General features: G+C 57.4%; 1 protein-coding gene across 16 annotated transcripts in view; it reads left to right on the top strand.

Moving 5' to 3' along the window:
- Positions 1-18,890, top strand: part of DAB2IP (DAB2 interacting protein) — a 216,016-nt gene that overhangs the window by 174,347 nt on the left and 22,779 nt on the right. For 13 of the 16 annotated variants that reach the window (XM_016961574.4, XM_016961572.4, XM_016961589.4 and 10 more), the window contains 3 exons: positions 13,262-13,415; positions 15,167-15,265; positions 16,154-16,708. In XM_016961574.4, coding sequence (XP_016817063.1) covers positions 13,262-13,415; positions 15,167-15,265; positions 16,154-16,708 — 808 coding nt within the window. Of the gene's footprint in view, positions 1-27; positions 9,339-13,261; positions 13,416-15,166; positions 15,266-16,153; positions 16,709-18,890 lie in introns of those variants that run through there. The other 3 variants (XM_054658394.2, XM_016961580.3, XM_054658395.1) reach the window with 3 other exon arrangements.

Below are 18,890 nucleotides of genomic sequence, written 5' to 3'. Positions count from 1 at the left end.
GGCCTGAGCGGAGCTTAGAACAGGAGAGGCTGGGAAAGCCAGGAGGGAGGCAGCCTCAGAGCCCAGGGAGACCTGAATGAGCTGGGCGGCAGCAGACACCCTCAGTGAATGACTGTCACAGGAGCTGGTCCCAGGAGGGACTCCGGAGCACCCTGGGATGCCGTCTCTGCCCCTCTACGCAGACATCCACTGCCGGCCCAGAATGTAGAAACGGTTAGGAGGGGCCTGCGAAAAAGCGGGACACCAAGAAGAGCACTGTTGCTGTTTTTAGTTTTTAAAATAAGAGGAAGCCCAGTGTGAGTTGCTCTGTCCCCCAGGCGCGGTGTCCCCTGTGGTGTGCTCCGTTGAGAACTGGGAAATGCCAGGGACTGCTGACAAGTTTTCTGAGCTGAGGAGCTTGGCCTTTGCTCTGAGTGGCCGAACCTTTGGCTGGCTGGGTGGGGCTGCACTGGGGTTTGGGGGCCATGGTATCTCTGCCCCAGCTCCTCAGCAGAACTTTGTTTTTTCTTCTCCCTTCCTGCTTCCACTCCCTAGTCCATGGGGCCCAGGCCCACTGGGTGGGGTGGAGGCGGGTGGGAGACTGGGAAGACTGTGTCTGGGCCAGGAGTGTGTTTTGGCTCTGCTTGAATATTTGAAACAGTTGTCAGAAGCCAGATCACTTTGGTGTGGTAGCGTCTTTACTGGGCAAGTACCCATTTCTGAAAAAAAGTCAGAGGAAGGATTGGGCTTGTTACAGCCAAGTCTCAGTGTAGGTTGGTCCTAACCGCCTTCATTGCCACGGCTGGGGGCGGATGAGACTGCCTGCCAGTAGGTGTCCTCACTGTTTTACAGACAGCCACCCAGGAGGTGACAAAGGCAGGGCTCAGTACATTTCTGGTGACCCAGGCTTCCTGTAGTTACTTAAAAGTTGGTCATAGGATTTTTGTAGGTTTGGTGAAAACCTGAGGCATTGACGGGCAGTGAAGAGAGTTTGAAGTTAGAGCCGAAGTGCCAGGTGTCCTGTTCCACCCTTGTGCCTGTGAATCGTGACCTCAGGCAAGCTGTTTGACCTCTCTGAGCCTCTGCTTCAGAGCAGAGGGCATGTGCATAGGCGCAAAACCTGGAGGGAGTTGTCAGTTCTGGGGGAGGCTTTGTGGAGGTGGTGGCCTTTGAGCCAGGCGTAGACGGATAGGCTGCTGGAGTGCAACCCCTTGAGCAGAGGCGTGCAGTTTAGCATCATGAGCCAGATAGGGCCAAGCAGGGCTGGCATGGCTGGGTTGGGACCTGGAAACGTACCTTGGGAAGCTGGATTTTAAGTATGTTGCTTTCTCAGTTGGAATCCTGTGGGCCAGGTGGCAGATGACAGGGCTAGCTTAGCCTGGAGTCAGCCAGTGTGGAATGTGGGGGAAAAGGGCAGACGGTGAAGTCTGACACACTGGCCTTGGGAAGCCCCTGGAGGTGTCAGAGCCTCATTCTTTGCTGCAGTTAGCTGTGTGAGGGTCAGAGGTGCAGAGACAGCCCTACGTGCCCTTCCCAGGTATGTGGGCTCACTGTGGTGTGGTGGGTGAGCAGGTACTTGAGAGCCACAGGTGGCTTTGGTGCATGGTCACTAGCAGCAGGAGGAACTCACCAGCCACACTCCTGGTTTTCTTTGACATGGTGTCTGAGTTTCTGCCCGTGCCAGTGGCCTGGAACCCTGTGGCTTACTGACAGCCACTTTCCTGCTGTCTTGCTGCTGCTGAACACTCCTGGTTGTCTCCTGCTAGTTACAGCCTGAGAAGCAGCTGCTCTGGTGCCCCACGCAGACTTCCAGACCTCAGGCTTTGGGAGGAATGGGCAGCTGACATCCCTAGGCCCATAGCCCCACATGCTCCTGCAGACATAGTGGAGGCGCTCAGTGGCTGTGCTGGTGGCTGGATCAACTCTGCCCAGGATTGGGGCGGGGCGGGGCGGGGGTTGGGGGTGGGGTGCCTTAGCATGATACATCTTCAGCAAATTGTGCCAGGAGGCAAGGGCAACCCACTTGACGGGGTAGGATGCTGAGGTGCAGGAGAGGCCCATCCGAGGTCCACACTCCTTTGGCCCAGTGCTCCTTCCCTTCACATCTTCACCTCTTCTGTCTCTCTGAGCTCAAGCTGCCAACAAGGAGGGAGCCTCTGTCCCAAATGGTGGCTGGAATTGAAGAGATAGCTGAGCTGGAGTGACCACTGGGGCTGGAGTCTAGGGTGCCAGCATTTGTTCGTAGATTTGTCCATCTCTTCTTAAATGGGGGTCTTTCAGATTCCTGCTTAAAACGGCCTGTACTCTGGAGCCTGCTCTTGAGGTAAGGGGGTAGAGCAGGTGAGGTGGTCTGGGGTCAGTTGGCAGAGGGGCTTTTTGAGAGCTCAGCTGTGGGGGGAGAGTCAGGAAGGATCTGCTGGGCAGAGTGAGAGACAGATCTTGGAAATGTCCTGGGCCCAGGAAGAAGCCAGGAGCATCCAGAGAAGTGCTGGCAGGAAGGGCGTGCGGGAAGGGACAGAATGCCCCGGGAAGGCAGTCTCAGCCCAGCCTGGATGGTCATGGGGGCAGCCAGGGCTGGTTACTGAGGCTGTGTATGGAGAGCTCGCTGCAGGTCAGTTGAGCCCTACAGCCAAAGGTGGTGGTGTCCCTGTTTTCCAGATGAGAAAACTGAGGCACACAGGTTAATTAATTTGACCAAAGTCACAGAGTTTTGTGTGTGTGTTTTTAGGGAACCATGCCTGCTTACCACCTTCAACCAGCATAGTGCCAGGAGCTGGGGCTCTGCGGACAAATGGCTGGTCCTTGGTTGAGGCAGGAAACCTGGCCCTCCAGGATGAGGGAAGGAGGCCATCCCTAGATCACCCCAACATGAATGGCCCACCTGGTCCCAGGAAGTAATGTGGCATGGCGCCCAGGTCTTGGGTGGAGGAGATGAGATGGAAGAAGATGCTGCCTCTGCCCCCGCATTCTAGGGGGGGCCCAGCATGAGCTAAGGAGGGCTTCCTGGATGTGGAGAGCTGGGAGGAATTAGATAAGCCAGAGGGGAAGCACTTCCTGGAGAATGGAAATACTCGCTTTTCAGCTAATTTATTCTTTTGTTTCATTATCATTTCCCACTTGGGTCTTGCATCCCCAGGGCCCTGAGGTGGCTGTTGGAGGTATTTATGGTCCCGGGTGGGGTGCAGGGACCAGTTAGAAACCAGTCCCACTCAGGCCATGATGCATGGGTGTGTTCACATGTGAGGAGGAGCCAGGCACAGACTGAGCTCAAGGAGAGGGAACGCATGGGTCAGGGCCTTGAAACATTCTCAGGAGTGGTGCCTAGTGGAGAGATGGGGGAGGGCAGTGGGCTAGCATGTTTGTGGTGGGCTCTAGAGCTTGGGAGCTTTAGAGTTGCTGCAGTTGTGGCTGGGGTTGGAGCCCCAGGTGCTGTGCAGGGAGGTTGGGCTCTTTTCCTGGGGCTGGGGGTAGGGGGACTGTCACTCTCCCTAAACTTTCTGAGCAGCCAGGCTAAGCCTGATAGTTTTTCCTACAGGCCAGGGAGGGCTGCAGGGTTGTCCCTGCTCAGAAGCAAGAGGGGCAGGGGCAGCTAGCCCGCAGCTCACTTCTGATTTGCCCACCACTCACCCTCATCAATGAGTGTTCCTTAGATGCTCTTCTTTTTTCTTTTTTTTTTTTTCCTGAGACAGAGTCTCGCTCTGTCGCCCAGGCTGGAGTGCAGTGGTGCTATCTTGGCTCACTGCAAGCTCCACCTCTCAGGTTCACACCATTCTCCTGCCTCAGCCTCCCGAGTAGCTGGGACTACAGGCGCCCGCCATCACGCCCGGCTAATTTTTTGTATTTTTAGTAGAGATGGGGTTTCACCGTGTTAGCCAGGATGGTCTCGATCTCCTGACCTCATGATCCACCCGCCTCGGCCTCCCAAAGTGCTGGGATTACAGGCGTGAGCCACCGCGCCCTGCCTAGATGCTCTTCTTTTAAAATTCAGGGCACTTCGCTGTTCTGCTGAGGTTTATGAATGTTTAAAAACTGCTTTGCGGTCCCCAAAGTAATTTGACAAGTCTGACAGCTATTGATTAAAAACCCGAAATTATTCAGGCTGCAGGATGACTTGGGGGATTAGATGGAAAGTTTTTTGTTTCTTCTCTCTCTCTCTGCACCCCTCCTCCCCCGCAAAAAAAAAAAAAAAAAGAAAGAAAGAAATAAGATGTGGAAAGGTAAATGTGTTCCTGAATGTTTTTTGAAAACTCCATTAGGCTTGCACAGTTTATACGGGGAGAGGATGTTGAAGGCTGCCTCTCATTCAGGAGCCAGTACCAGCGCCCTCTCGAATCCCTGGTCTCTCCGGAGCTTTGGCCCAAGTCACCCCAGGCAGCAGTGAGATGTTGCTATTACATTATTACAGGTGATGGTAGTGGTGTTGGTAGCAGTTGTGATAGTTTATGGTCCCTTATGTTCTAGGGAGTTGACGTAGGGTTTTTGTGGCTTTCTCTGAAGTAGCTCAGCGTGTGAGGAAATGGCACCTAGAAGGGGGAGGAAACTCGTTCAGGGTCTGTGATAGACCTTAGATACAGCTGGGATAGAGACCAAAGACTCCTTCAGGGAGAGGAACGGGCCATTGCTGGGGTGCTGGGCTGATTGGATGCCTGGCCTCCAGGCCTGACTCACTGTGAGGTAGGTGCCAAGAGTGTCCCACAGAGGGTGACCAGGCCATTAGAACCCCAGCTTTCACTTCTGGACCATGTGACCTAGCCAGGCCACTCCCTGTCTCTAAGCCTCAGTTTCCTCTTTAGAGAACGTCCTAAAGCTTCCATTGAGCCTTTTGGATTAACTGGCTCATGTATTGCCCCATGAGCCAGGGCTTGTGGGACCTGAGCTCGAATACCCACTCTCCCTTTCTTCTGGGGCAGTGCTGCCTTTTGTGCAGAGTTGTTGGGAGAAGGCCATGAGATGATGTTTGTACTTTGGTGAGAACACCTGCAACTGGCACATGGTAGGTGCTTAGTAAGTGGCTGTTAGGTCCAGGCTGCCACAGTATCATTCATTTAGTCAGCCTATATTGGGCACCACAGGACACCAGGCCTCACAGCAAGCATGAGCTGTCCCATCCTCCTGTTTTGGTTGCAGGGTGTGGACCCTCCTCTGCCAGCTCAGCCCTGTGTTGTGGGGGGAAGCACAGGCTCCCAGGGGTGAGGGCAGAAGGCCACGTGTCTCCCTGTCTCACAGCCCAGGGCGTTCTGTGTGTATGGGGGCGTCACAACTGGGTCTTGGTGACTGCTAGGACCTACCCCTTACCTTGGCCTGAGGGAACCCTGGGTTGAGAGGGACCACGCCTCTGGGCCCTGTCATCCCTGGAAGACTTCCCAGGCAGGGCAGCCAACCTTTCTGCCTTTTTAGGACAGGCTCTGTCTCCCCAGGGCCCTGGGAGCCACCAGGCGGCTGCATTCCTCTCCTCTCCCCTGGGATCCCAGCTGGGCCAGGAGTGAGCACTGGCCTTCTGAGCAGCCGGTTCCCAGGCCAGCGGGGCAAGGCTGGGCTTGGGGAGAGAGCTCTGCTGGACATGCTAGGCAGGGCGCTGCCCTGTTTATGTCCTGCCGTTTGATTCCCAGCAGGTCAGTGCATTCATTGTGACCATGTCCAGACTCTCTTTTTTTCCAGTGTGGGCAGACGCTTCTAGCACAGCCTCTGGACCTGCCTGGCTATGACAGGCAGAAGCATGATTGGCATGTTCTGACCTGATGAGGCCTAGAGAGTCTGCTGAAGTCCTGACTGCAGAACCATCAGGTCCTGCCAGCCTTTGGGGGGCACCAACTCTGTGGAGACAAACCTTGTCCAGGATTTCTCTTCCTTCCAGACCTGGTTGGGGTAGTGGACAGTGGCTTGGGACCACACAGGCTGGTGGGCTGGAGACTGGGGCTGGAGATGGCTGTGCTTGGGAGTCCCAGGCAGAGGGGCTAAAGGGGCCTCCTCACGGGGGTCTACTGCCCACTGCTAGGCACACCTTCTTCTCCTTTCATTTCGCCTCAGGAAATGAAGGGCTTTTTAAAGAAATTTGAGGCATCCCAGAGCATTTGGGCAGATATGATTGATCCCCATTTTGCAGATGGGGAAAACTGAGGCATGGAGAACGTAAAGAGTTTGAGTCATCACGGGACAGGAACAGGAAACAGCCTGGGAAGTCCATATCTTGTCACTCCAAATTGTCAAAAGTGTGACCTATCCCAGAAATGTCAGCCTTGATAGCAGTGTATGCATCGTTCACCAGTGTTGTTCATGGCTGTGTCTCCAGCTTCTGACATCGTGGCTGGCAATGAGGTGGGCGAATGGAACAGACCAAAGAGGCATGAACAGTTACGAGCAATGGATGGGAGTCACTGACACCCCTGCCCTCCTGAGCCTCCCGCCTGCATGGTCTCATTTGATCCTTAGAGCAACCCATGAGGAAGGTGTGTCGTTATCCTCACTACGGATGGGGAAACTGAGTCCTAGAGAGTCGAATGACTTAAAGTATCCAAGGTTGTATATTTCATAAGGAATAGAGACTCGGTTTGCTCTACAGCCAGGCACCCTTGACACTAGGCCCTCTGTCTTCCTGCCCGCTCGCAGCTGCAGGTGCATTTCTGTAGCATTCACTTGTGTGCGTGCGCGCGCGCGCGTGTGTGTGTTTAATCCCAGGGCCCACTGCACTGCCTGCCTTTGTGTACTGCCCAGCCCATTACCCTGCAGCCCTAGCCATGCAGCATGTCTTAAAGGGGCCCCCGGCTCCTGCTTGCACACTTTCAGAGACAGGGAGCCCACTCTCTCTAAAACCAGACGAGCCTGGCCCATTCAAGGACAGCTGTGACTGAGCTGGAAGTGGCCTCTCCTGGTCCCAGCCTTGCCCTTTGGGGCCACACAGGGCAACTCCCTCTGAGCTTTCGAGATTTGGAGGGTGACCCTGAGCCCCTTATTTTCCGACCAAACAATCCCACTCTCAATTCCCCCCACCCAATAGTTGGGAACACCCTTGCTGTGTCAAGTAGGGATTTTTAATTACTGTAAGTTTTGGTTTGGGGTCCTTTCCCTCCTTGGAATAATGAGTTTGCTGAGCTTCTGTGTCACCGACCTTTTAAGGGAAAAAAGGATCAGAGTTGAAAAACAGCTTGTGGGTTGGCTGGAACACTATCAGATAAGGCTAGGCCCCAGGAACCAGGACAGTGTCCCCATTGTTCTGCCACCAGCCCTCACAATGAGCTGCTGTTGGGCCCTGGCGCTGTCTCTCATAGCAGCTCCCCGTGCCTTGTGCCCACGTTTCCTGGGCCCTGGGCAGGGGCTGCCCTATCCCTGTATCCCCCGGTCCTTCCTTCCCCACCTGGAGTGAGTGGGTCACAGCTAGTGGGTTAGCTGGCTGTGGACCTTTCCCTGCTGCCCGGCTGCTGTGGACCTTTCCCCCTGCCCGGCTGCTATGGACCTTTCCCTGCTGCCCAGCTGCTGTGGGCCACCCCTGGACGATGGAAAGGCCAGGCCAAGGCTGGTGCAGTTAGTCTTGAACTCCACTGAGCTGGGTTCACATCTGACTCGGCCACTTGCTATGCCTGTGATCTTGGGCAGGTCACCTCAACTTTCTAGGTGCACCTTTTTAGTCCTGACAGGATTGTCACGAGAATTAAGTGGAACAGGTGGGAGATTGTGGCCCTGAGCTGGGCTTAGGTAGCGTAGTGTGAGCTGTCTGTCTGGAGAGACCAGGGACCACTTTGTGGTGGTGACATTGGGCTGGCCCTTGAAAACTGAGGAAGGACTTTGTTTGGCAAAGAAGTGGAGGGAGAGGCAGAATGGACAGGCTCAGGAGACTGCTTGGACATGGACCCCTGGAGGATAAGAGTTTGCAGCTTTGTCAGGAAGTAGCTGGGGAGGAGAGTCCAGGTCACTTGTGCGAGGGGCCTTTCAGGAGGGCTCGGACACCAGCTTGAGGCATCTGGGACTTGATTATCTTACAGGCCATGAGGCGAGAGAGGAGGGACAGGAGTGAGGCCATGCCAGGCGGAGTGGCTTGTTCAGTGGAGGGTGCTGCTTTGGTCTAGACAGGAGAAGGCCAGTGGAACTCCCATTCCCCTCTGCCCTCCCATGCCCTGACCAAGCTCCTCTGTAGCAGCGGAGTCCAGGGCAGGTCACCCTAGCCATGGCCTTGGCTGTCCCGTGTGTGACCTGGGTGTCATGGTGCACCTCCTTCCTGGGAGCAGTAAGGATTCCATGCCATGGAGGACAGGTAAAGGGTCTCTAGTCCCTGGAGCACTGTCATGGGGCTAGTGATCTGCCATGTTTAGAGGGGTCTCGGCTGGGGCCGTGGGGAGCAGTGTGCAGCCACAGAGGGTAGGATGAGCCTCCTAACCTTGAGAGGGATGGGGGAAGCGGCCCATACTTGGACAGAGCAAGGGCAGGGGCATTTCCCGGAGACTCTGGAATGAACATTGGAATGCTGCTCTTGGGACTTGGCCTTGAACAGGCAGCTGCCCTGACGACCCACCCTCAGGCCTTCTTTGTCCCTCCTCCAAGGGAACAACCACGTCACCAGGGTTTGCAGGCTGAGGGAGGACTATCCTTATCCCCACTGACCTCCCGTTCCCTCTGAGCTTAGCTGACCTTGGCTGCTGGTGTGTTGGGGTTTTGGTCCAGGAACTCTAAGGCTCTGGACCTTGGAGCCAGCCAGACCCAACTCTACCCACAAGGAGCCCCCTGCCTGACAAGGAGCCAGTTTTGTGACAGACTTTCCCAGCACAGCCTGGATATGGCTGTCTGCCCAGGGAGCCCAGGAAGGCTTCAGGGAAGAAGGGGCACTGAAGCTGGGTGCTGAAGGTTGGGTAGGAAGGGGAAGGACAGCATGTGCCTGGGGCCCTGCCTGAGACTCCTGCTTCCTGGGATGGAGGGGCCCAGCAGGCAGGCCGCTGTGAGAGTGGGCCTGGTCAGGTGGAGCAGGGAGGTAGATGCCAGCCAGTGGCTCAGAGTGCCAAGTTCTGGGGCTGGCATTGAATCCCGTGTGGTCTCAAGAGGGGATCCCTTCACCCCCACAACTCAAAGGGCTGGGAAATACCTCCCCGTGAAGGCGCTGTCTTCACAGCACTTTCAGCATGTGCCGGCTGCCAGTGTTTTCTGGGTGAAGCAAGCCTCCTTCCTCCTTTTTCAGATGAGGAAATGGACCCAAGAGGTTTGGGTGTCGCAGCAACACTAGATCAAAGATGGGATGCTGGGGCACATCTCTTGCCCTCCCTGGCAGGCCTCAGTTTCTCCCCTGTAAAGCGGGGTGAGGTCAGCATCTGCCTCTTGGGCTCGTGGAGATTCTGTGAGGTGACTTGTGTGGTGGTTCATGTGACGCATGGCCCAAGGTAAGCCCGGCCTGGGGACGCCAGCTCCACCCTGGTGGGAGGCAGGCAGTGTGGAGCCCATGCCCTGGTTTGAGACCTGCTTCTGTAGGTAGTAGAGGTGCCACATCCTGGCAGGGTTGTTGTAAGAAGTAGCTCAGACCTGGGCCGTGGAAGTGATTTGCAGGGGTGGAATCCCCATGTGAAGGCCTTTTGCCCTCCTTGGTGCCACCTCGCCTAGGGGACCAAAGCTCTAGTCTCCAAGGACCACAAGAGGTCAGAGGGGAAAGCCGTCATGAGACTGAGCTAGGCACAGGGTCGGGAGGATGCCGTGGGCCATGCAATTGGGCCACCTTCTCTTCCACCCCAGCCTTGGGCAGCAGAGAGGGACTTGACCCGGGGCTGGGGGACGGCAGAAGCCCTGAATACAGGGGCATCAGCCCCCAGATACCACACCACATAGGGCAGCTGTGGGCATGACTCCTGGACTGACCTGGTTCCCATCCCAGCAGGGGGCCTTGGGCGGCTCAAGTAACTGCTCCTCCCTGAGCCTGTCATACCTTTCTGTAAAATGGGTAGATGAATACTCCTGGCAGGGCTGTGTGCTGTTGAAATATGAAAAAAGGGATGTGCAAGTGACCAGCTGGGCGCTCACCCTGTGCTGACTAGAGGTGGGTGCCTACAAGCATCCCTTCCTGGGAGTGGAATGGGACTGAGGTAGAGACCAGTGCCTGCTCCCCTCCTTTCACCTGAGCGTCCCGGGTAGGGAAGCTGAGCCTATCCCTGCCCCTTTGGAGCCTGGGCAGTCTTTGGTACCCATCTTCTGCCCTGCCTCTAATGCGCTGCTTCCCTAGCCTGGCAAGGCAGAGGCTGGAGGTGAAAAAGGAAGTCGCCCAACAATGCCAGCATGGGATGAAGCCAGGGTAGGGGAGAAGCCTGCCTTGGGTGACTGATGGAGCAAGCAGTCCCTGCTGTGAAGTGGCCAGGGACTGCTGCAAGCACAGGACAGGGCTGGCTTCCCAGAGAGGTGGTTCTTGGGCCTTGAATTGGTCCTGCTGGGTTCAGGAAGTGACCGAATGACCATTTTTCCTTCCTTAGCCCCCTCATCTTATCAGCTACCACCATGGGCACACCCTGGCAGGGTCACAGCAGACCAGCTCCCTCTGGGCCCAGATGAGGGAGGGACCGAGGACACTGTGTGTCAGGGCCTGTAGACTCCAGGCTGGTCAGGAAGGAAATGCATAGGAACGTGAGTGAGAGAGTACGGGTCCACTGGCCCTGCCTCCACCACCCGCTTGCTGTACTATCCAGGAAGGAGTAGCCTGGGAGAGCTTGCGGGAACCACTTGGGGCCTCCCTGGGCCTGCCCTGCCCCTATTCCTCTTCCTCCCAGAGAGCTTGGGCTGCAGGGATGGATGCAGCCTCTGCTTTACATCCCACCCCGTGGAGAAGCTCCCAGGGAAGCGGGGAGGGTCATGGCTGCCCAGGTAGGCCGGGCCAGTCCAAGGTGTCTTAAGGGCCTTGAGCTTCCCTACAGCCCTCTCTTCTGCCAGGATCCTTTCCAGGTCAGCCAGAGCATGCTTGTGGGACATGGTGGGGAAGGAAGGGGAGGGCTCTGCAACCACAGACTCCAGGATCTGGCTGTTTTGGGGTCTGGCCTGGGCCTGCTGGGCTCCTGGGGTTGCAGGACCAGGGTCTCCTTGGGTTTCCCTGGGCAGGCCCAGCCTGCCGAAGCATGCCTCGCCTCTCCTCTCCACAGCCAGCTCATTCATGCGCCCCAGGCAGGAGGTGGCCTCAGCTCACCAGCTCCCCGCTCTGTACTTCCTGGGTCCCTACCCCACCCTCCCTGGCTCCCAGCATCCTTACCTGGCAGAGATTTTCCAAGCTGGGCCAGAAAGCAGCCCAATCCCAGCCAGTGTGACTTCCCTACTATCAGGCAGGGCGTCTCTTCCACTGAGGTATGAAGCCCCATGTGGGAGGGAGGCCTGGAGTCCACCCTGGGAGGTGGGCGGCTCAGGTGGAATCTCAGCCCAGGGAGGGCAGGCCCACCCACGGCATTGGTCATTGCCGTGATGGGGAGGAGGCCAGGCCGCTTGAGCAAAGCCTTGAGGGATTATCAGGAGAAGAGGCCTGTTCCAACACAGCGGTGTGGCGGTGTGATGTGGTGGTGTGGTGGTGTGGCGGTGTGGTGGTGTGGCGTGGCAGGTAGGCCAGTGCCCCTTTGTGAACTGGACCTCCCAGGGAAAGTGCCTCAGAGGAGCAGAGGCACATGCTGGGCTTGTCCATGGGCTTAGGCCACAACGGGAAGCCCCAGGTGGGAGTCCTTGTGGGAGTTGGGGAGGGTTCCCCCCTGTCTTGAACTTGTCTCACAGTTTTCCTCTGGCTCTGCCCATTCCCTCTGCTTTCAGAGGCCAGCTTCGTGCTGGGTGTGGAGAGGCAGAGGGAGCCAGTTGACTGGGGCTTCTGGGCTGGCCTCTGTGGGGTATCTAAGGGTTGGGATTCCCTCAGCAATGACTCCTTACGGCATCTAGCATGGGACTCCATGTTGGGGAGGGCTCTTATGCTCAGAGGGCTGTTGCCATGGAGATGTGGAGCTTGGGGTGGGAGGGTGGCTACTGTCAGCCTGAGTCCCTCTGAGCAGGGCTCTTCCTGCTCACCTCTGGATTCTTGAGCGCCCATGGAGTGGGCCTCAGCCCGCTGACCCGGGGCAGTCGCAGAAATGAGTGTACAGGGTATGCACCCTACAGGGAAGTGTCTGGTGGCTCTGCCAAGCTGCGAGCCCCTCAAGGTCAGGGACCAAGCCTCAGCATAGCCCAAGATAGGGGTCTTGGTTTGGCGAGGCAGGGAGAGAATGATGGACTGAGCACTTGGACCATTGGAACCAGGAGCCAAAGGGCATAGGGCGTTGGGGGTAGGAGGTCCATGTGGGCTAAGCCTGGAGTAGGTTTTTCACTAACCCCAGGGTTTGAGCCCTGGACACAAGCAGGGCTCAGCTTCTGCACCAGAGATGGTCTTAGCAGGCCCAGCCTGTCCTCACGCTTTTCCTCTGTCCCACCGTGGGGGCTGGGGGCTCTAGGAGGACACTGCTCTGTGCTGCTGACTTTGGAGAGACTTTACCTAACCCTAGAGCAGGTGTCATCTGCGGTGCTTTCCCTGTGATGCACTGAGGAAACAGGCTCAGAGGAGAACGATTTCCCCAGGGCCACACAGCAGGGGAGCAGCGGGCCCAGGTCTGGTCTGCGTTTGGGTGCCGGGTGGCATCAGCCCTGTGCTCTTTGTGCCTGTGTCGGAGCCACTGACCTGGGCCCTGAGTCCCAGCATGGGGACCCCGATGGAGTGTGTGTCTTGGGTACTGTGCAGAGACTGCTGCATCCCTTCTGCTTCGAGACTCGCCTCGCTGTCCTCATCTGTAAGATGGGAGCAGCAGGGTCCCTGTGGCTTCCCCTCGTGTGGGTCTGCTGGTGTGGGACAGTGTATGAGGAAGGGCTGTTGGCAGTGGTATGCTGGATAAATGTTGGGGCAGAGTGACTGCTCAGTCTTGGACAAGGACCAGTGCAAAAGAGAGGGGAAATGGGAAAGCGCCCAGAACTGCAGACAGCTGCCTGGGTCAGGCGGGCTTTCCTTGGGTCTCTAAGACTTCTCAGGAGCCAAGCTGGCCCAGGACCCGCAGGCTCACTTGCAAATATTAACCCCGGAGTGGCTCCTAATCCTCACCTTCTTGCTCTCTGAGAGGCTGAGCCCCCAGCCAGACTCCTGCAGTGGGGAGGAGGTTCCCACCAGTCTCTGTGACAGCCCTGCCCCCAGATCTGTCTTAAGACAGAAAGGAGAGAGAGTGGAGAGGAGTGGCTGCCTGCTGGAAGGGGCACGGCCGGGGCAGATGGGTGGGACATGGCAACCAGCTTGACCCGGGCTGCGGGGGCCCGCCTGACACACCTACTGCTACCCCAGGTCCCATCTGATGCCGAGGCTGAAGGAGTCTCGCTCCCACGAGTCCCTGCTCAGCCCCAGCAGTGCAGTGGAGGCGCTGGACCTCAGCATGGAGGAAGAGGTGGTCATCAAGCCCGTGCACAGCAGCATCCTTGGCCAGGACTACTGCTTCGAGGTGGGTCCCATCACAGGGGTTGGGGTGGACACCCCATCTTCTCCTGGCCTGGCTGGTCTCCTCCACACATCCTCCTGGAGTCCAGTCTGCTGTGGCCTCAGCAGGGGCCAGGGTCTTGGGGATAGTGGCCAGGCTCTTGGGGACAGTGGCTAGTATTTACCGATAGCTTTCAGCTCCTAAGAGACCTAGTGGAGCTGGGGTGGAGGCTGTCCTTCCTACTCTCTAGGTTCTCTGGAAATGGGCCAGCACCTGTTCTCCATGCTAGCCTGAAGCTGCTGGGGCCCCCAGTGGATGACAGTGAGTAGGGGAAAAGCCTGAATTTCTTAAGCACCAGAGCCCATGTCTTAGAGCCTGCTCACCTCCCAAATGCAGTGTGGATAGCAGAGAGTCTCCCCTTGTCTGGGCCTGTTTCCCACTGTGAACAATGAGAGCCCAAATCTGTCCTGCCCTGGCATTCTGCGACCTGAGGTTTGGATGCAGAGAGCCAGTGACCCACCTGGGGATGACCTGTCCAGTCCCTCATAGGAAATGGGGGATCTGAGGCCCAGAGAAGGCACAGAGACATCAGAGGTCACACAGCAAGGCTGAGACCAAGCCGGGAGCAGGGTTACTATTGTTGCAGGTGTTCCTGGGAGTTCCTAATTGCTTCTGCAGTTATTCATATTGCTTCCTACCAGTTTCTGGGAAGATTCCTACCCCCAATAATCATGCATAACTAGGAGAGCTCTCTGGTAGAGGAATGAGCCTGGTAATGAAAAGCAGCCACTTGGGGACTAGTGTGACAATCTCCTGGCACCCCCAGCCCTGGGGAAAAAACAGAATGGTGCCTGGCACCTGCCCCATACCCTGTGCCCACTGGGGACCATTTCTGGTTCAGGACTCCTGGCCAAGCCAGGCTTGATCTGGGTTCTGACTTCCTTGCCAGGGATAGGGTGAAGATGGCCCTGTCTGCTGGTTCACAGCAGGGGGTTCTGTGGAGGGTGCAGGCCCTCGAATGCCGTGTGAGGAGTGCGCTTCCCCTGCAGAGACCCGGGTCTGCTGCTGGGGACAGTGGAAACACACAGCAGGAATTGCCCGGACTGGCTCCCTTACCTGGCAGGAGATGTCTAAGCTGGACCAGAGGTTGAGTGAGAGTCAGACAGAGAGGGAAGGAGAAGGGTCAGGGACCGGGGACCCTAGGGCCTGGCACATCCAGACAGTCCGAGTCTCATTTCTCCAGTCTGGCATAAAAAATATCAGGCTTATATTACCATTGTTGTCACTGCTGCTTGACGGAAGAGAACCCTCAGAGTTGTCAGCTGAGGACTGAGGGGATTCTGGTACCTACCTTTAGTTGTCTCCTTGGTTCTTGTGGTTCTGCCTTTAGGGAAAGTACGCTCGGGTTAAGCATTGCCCTCTGACCTGGGCAAGGTCTTCGTTCCTTCCCTCTTCCCACCTCAGGGAGAGGGAGGTTAGAGTTAGGAAGATGCTTTCCTATTGGACAGAGGGCACTGAGGGACGAGTGAGGAGCCTGCTCGTGCAGGATGGGGCCACTCTCCGGCTGCTGACTTGCCCTGGGACAGTGGCTCTCAGTGTACCACCTGCAAAACATGAAGTAGAGGCGTCATATGAGCCTTGTCCTGGCTCCTTCCTGAAGCTGTGATGCAGACCTGATGGCCAGAGTCCCCTGAGCCTCCAAGGTCTTCTTCCATCACTGCCTGCCCTTGCTGTGGTCCCTTCCCTCATAACACTGTCTTGCCTGCTCCCCACAGGTGACGACGTCATCAGGAAGCAAGTGCTTTTCCTGCCGGTCTGCAGCTGAGCGGGATAAGTGGATGGAGAACCTGCGGCGAGCGGTGCATCCCAACAAGGTAAGCCTGCGCCCCTCTCACCAAAGCATGGGGGATTGAAGGTAGGCTCAGATAGGAGGAAGCAAGAGAGACTATCTCTGTGGTGTGGGCTGGGATTGGGGGTGGTCAGCCTGCATGGAGGCAGGGCCCGAGTGGACAATATTGGTGGACTCTGAAAGAGACGTTTGAGTTGACCAGGTTGAGACAGGTGCTGTGTGCCTCTGTTTTCTAAGCTACACATTGAGGCTGGGCTTGGGGAAATGAGTGCTGGACCCTGGGGTCCTTCTGCTGGGACCCCTTGTCCCTACTCCCCAGCCCCTGGCTGAGTTCTGCTCATCTTCCCCTTCCACCTTAGATGTCTGCCCCTCCTCCAGGTGAGGACCCCTGTCCCAGGCTGGTGCCCTCTGTGTTCCCACTGCCCCTGGGCTCCCCCATTAGGTCCTGGGAGCCCCCACTGTAATCCCTGCTTCTGTATCTGTCTCCCTAGCCGACTTGAGGGCTTGACCAAGTCCTGGTCACCATAGCCATCTCTTAAGTTACAGTACAGACCAGCATATTAAGGAAGAGTTAATAATAGCATAGTCTGTGATGTGTCAGGCGTTGTGCTGGCCTCTCTCAGTCTCGCCCTCTATGAGATGGGGGTTTTACCTTAGTGCCGTTTCATAGACAAGCAACCCAAGGCTCCAGTTAAGTCACTTGCCCAAGGTGAGTGAGCTTCTGTGAGGTCGACCAGAGATCCAGCCCTTGTCCATCATGCCCTGCCTCATCCTGACTTAGGGCCTAGGCGCCCGCTGCCGCCTCCACCTTCAGAGCTCCTCCTGGGTCTGAGGACTCTCTCAGGCTCTGGGCTGGTTGGGGGTTGCACGTGGCACCCCCAGCTGACCACCCTGGACCCCCGTGCACATACAGGACAACAGCCGGCGTGTGGAGCACATCCTGAAGCTGTGGGTGATCGAGGCCAAGGACCTGCCAGCCAAGAAGAAGTACCTGTGCGAGCTGTGCCTGGACGATGTGCTCTATGCCCGCACCACGGGCAAGCTCAAGACGGACAATGTTTTCTGGGGCGAGCACTTTGAGTTCCACAACTTGCCGCCTCTGCGCACGGTCACTGTCCACCTGTACCGGGAGACCGACAAGAAGAAGAAGAAGGAGCGCAACAGTTACCTGGGCCTGGTGAGCCTACCTGCTGCCTCGGTGGCCGGGCGGCAGTTCGTGGAGAAGTGGTACCCGGTGGTGACGCCCAACCCCAAGGGCGGCAAGGGCCCTGGACCCATGATCCGCATCAAGGCGCGCTACCAAACCATCACCATCCTGCCCATGGAGATGTACAAAGAGTTCGCTGAGCACATCACCAACCACTACCTGGGGCTGTGTGCAGCCCTCGAGCCCATCCTCAGTGCCAAGACCAAGGAGGAGATGGCATCTGCCCTGGTGCACATCCTGCAGAGCACGGGCAAGGTGAAGGTGCGTGCAGGCCCCTCGGCTCCTGACACAGGCTGGGCGGCAGCGCTGGGTTACCTGCCCTTGCTCACATCCGTACATTTCAGGCCTAACAGAGGCCTTGGAGGCACCGGTCACTACCAGAAGGGCTCCCTAAACCCAAAAGTTCTATCGTGGGCTGGGGGTTTTGTACTCCTCCTCTGTGGCTGGAGCTGATCACTGAGGCCTGTGTGGAGCCAGTGGATGGGATTGCAGCTGGTAGTGAGGGAGTGGGCTTGGGTTGAGGTGCCTTCCACCACTGCTGCAGAGGACCGACCCCCTGAGGCGCCAGGGGAACAGGCCGGGTGGCCACGGCTCTCCCAGCACACAGATCCCACAACGCCACCAGCCCCAGTGAGCCAAACACACGTCCCCTGTGGGGTATGGAGTTCGGCAGACCTCCCCAGCACGATGCACAGATGAGCCTCCCTCACAGCTCTACCTCACCCCACACTCTCACCCAGACACACAGATTGTCACACAGGTAGACACAGTCAAAATTGTACTATTCGAGGGTTAGCCAGCCCCACCCCAGAGCCTCACAGAAGCGGGAATCATCTGAGACCCACCCAGGCAAGTCCTAGTTCAGGGCCAGAGGTGCTCAATGTCCATCTCCATGACCCCTTTCACCTTCCGCTCCCGAAGATGGGCCCAGCAGCCCACCATGCAAGCCGTGCCTCAGCCCCACCTACCCGGTTTGGGGACAAATGGGCTCCTGGACCAGGGTGCCCCTAGGAAGGCAGTAGAGCATGGTCTGTGGGCCTCGAAGGCGACCTTCTCTCTTTACATTTGCCACCTGCCATTCAGGAAGCTGGCCAAAGAGGGTGGGAAAAAGGGGCTGGACTTGAGGCCTCTGCAGCGTGGATGGACCCTGGTGCTGGGCTAAGGACTGGGCCTCTGCCCTCTGGACAGTGGCGTGTTGTGAGCCAAGTGGCAGGTGGCTGAGGGGCACCCTGTGTCAAGGTCCTAGGCCCTTAGCCCTGGGTCGGGGAGGCACAGTTGGGAGCCATACCCCAGGGCAGAGGCCAGGGCACAAGACTCGTGGAGGTCCCTCACCCTCTCACCTGTTCCTAGAGGCCCTGGAAGGGGAGGCCATGGCTGGAAGCCTCAGCAGCCTCTGCAGCCCCCCCTCCCTCTTGCACTTGCTGTATGCTGCAAGTGCAGGGCTGGGGCGGGGACCTCCTCCCCATGGACCCGTGATGGGGAGCAGTTTTCCTCTGTAGTGCTCAGCTACCTTCTCCCCCAGCCTTCAGACTTGGCTGGCTAGGCTGCACGTTGGGCCAGCTCTGGCTGCCGCGTCCTTAACATGCTGGTCAACACTGGGGACGTATGCTGGGAAACGGAATGAATCAAGGACCCATGGGCACCAGAGAGGGAGTGATGGGGGCTGCAGAGGCTGCATTATTTTCTGCAGTTGTGTCTGATGTTTCAGTACCTGGTTCCCAGGGCTGGGCTGGGGCTGGCCTGGGAAGCGGATTCCTCCCTGAAGCAGCCTGAAATGATAGGTATGTCCAGGTGCTCGTGGAGGGAGGTGAAGTCAGGGCTGCAGCCAACCCCAAAGGCTCTCAGTGGGATTGGGGAGCAGTAGATAGAAGCATAGAAAGTAACTTGTGCTGCTGGGGTGACAGGTACCTAAGCCCCCACCCCTGGAATACTTGGGAACTAGCCCCTCTTCCGTCTCCACGGCTAGAGGAGTAACGGAGTCTGGGAAGCAAGGGACTTGGACCAGATCTGGCCCCAGGTGGCTATGTGGCCTTGGACAAGTCATTTTCCTGCTGTGTGTGCATTGGTTTCCCCCTTATTGGGTCCTGGCTCTCAGGAAGTTCTCATCCCAGCACTGGGGCCTGGCTCTCATTGCAGGAGTTCAGGAAGGCTGCAGTCCTGAGCGGGAGCCCTGGGGGAGCCCCGGGGGAGATGTACCTCTGACCCTTGCTTTAGTGTATTCAGAGAATGAGACCCTGGAGGTCGCCTGCTGGTCAGGAAGGGGTCCTCAGGCCACATGATCCCCAGGAAGCCAATGACAGCTTCCCCTTTGCCCCTGCTGTCCCTCTGTGCCTCTGCTGTGCACCCTGGGTTCCTGTGTCTAGATCTCAGTTCTGTTTTAAAGGACCCCAAGGTCGTGCATGTCGGAGTGAGGGATTTCTTGAGCACAGATGCCTGGGTCCAC

The sequence above is a fragment of the Pan troglodytes genome, chromosome 11 (assembly GCF_028858775.2).
Source record: "Pan troglodytes isolate AG18354 chromosome 11, NHGRI_mPanTro3-v2.0_pri, whole genome shotgun sequence".
Lineage (NCBI taxonomy): Eukaryota > Metazoa > Chordata > Mammalia > Primates > Hominidae > Pan > Pan troglodytes.
This window is presented reverse-complemented; position numbering and strand designations above follow the sequence as displayed.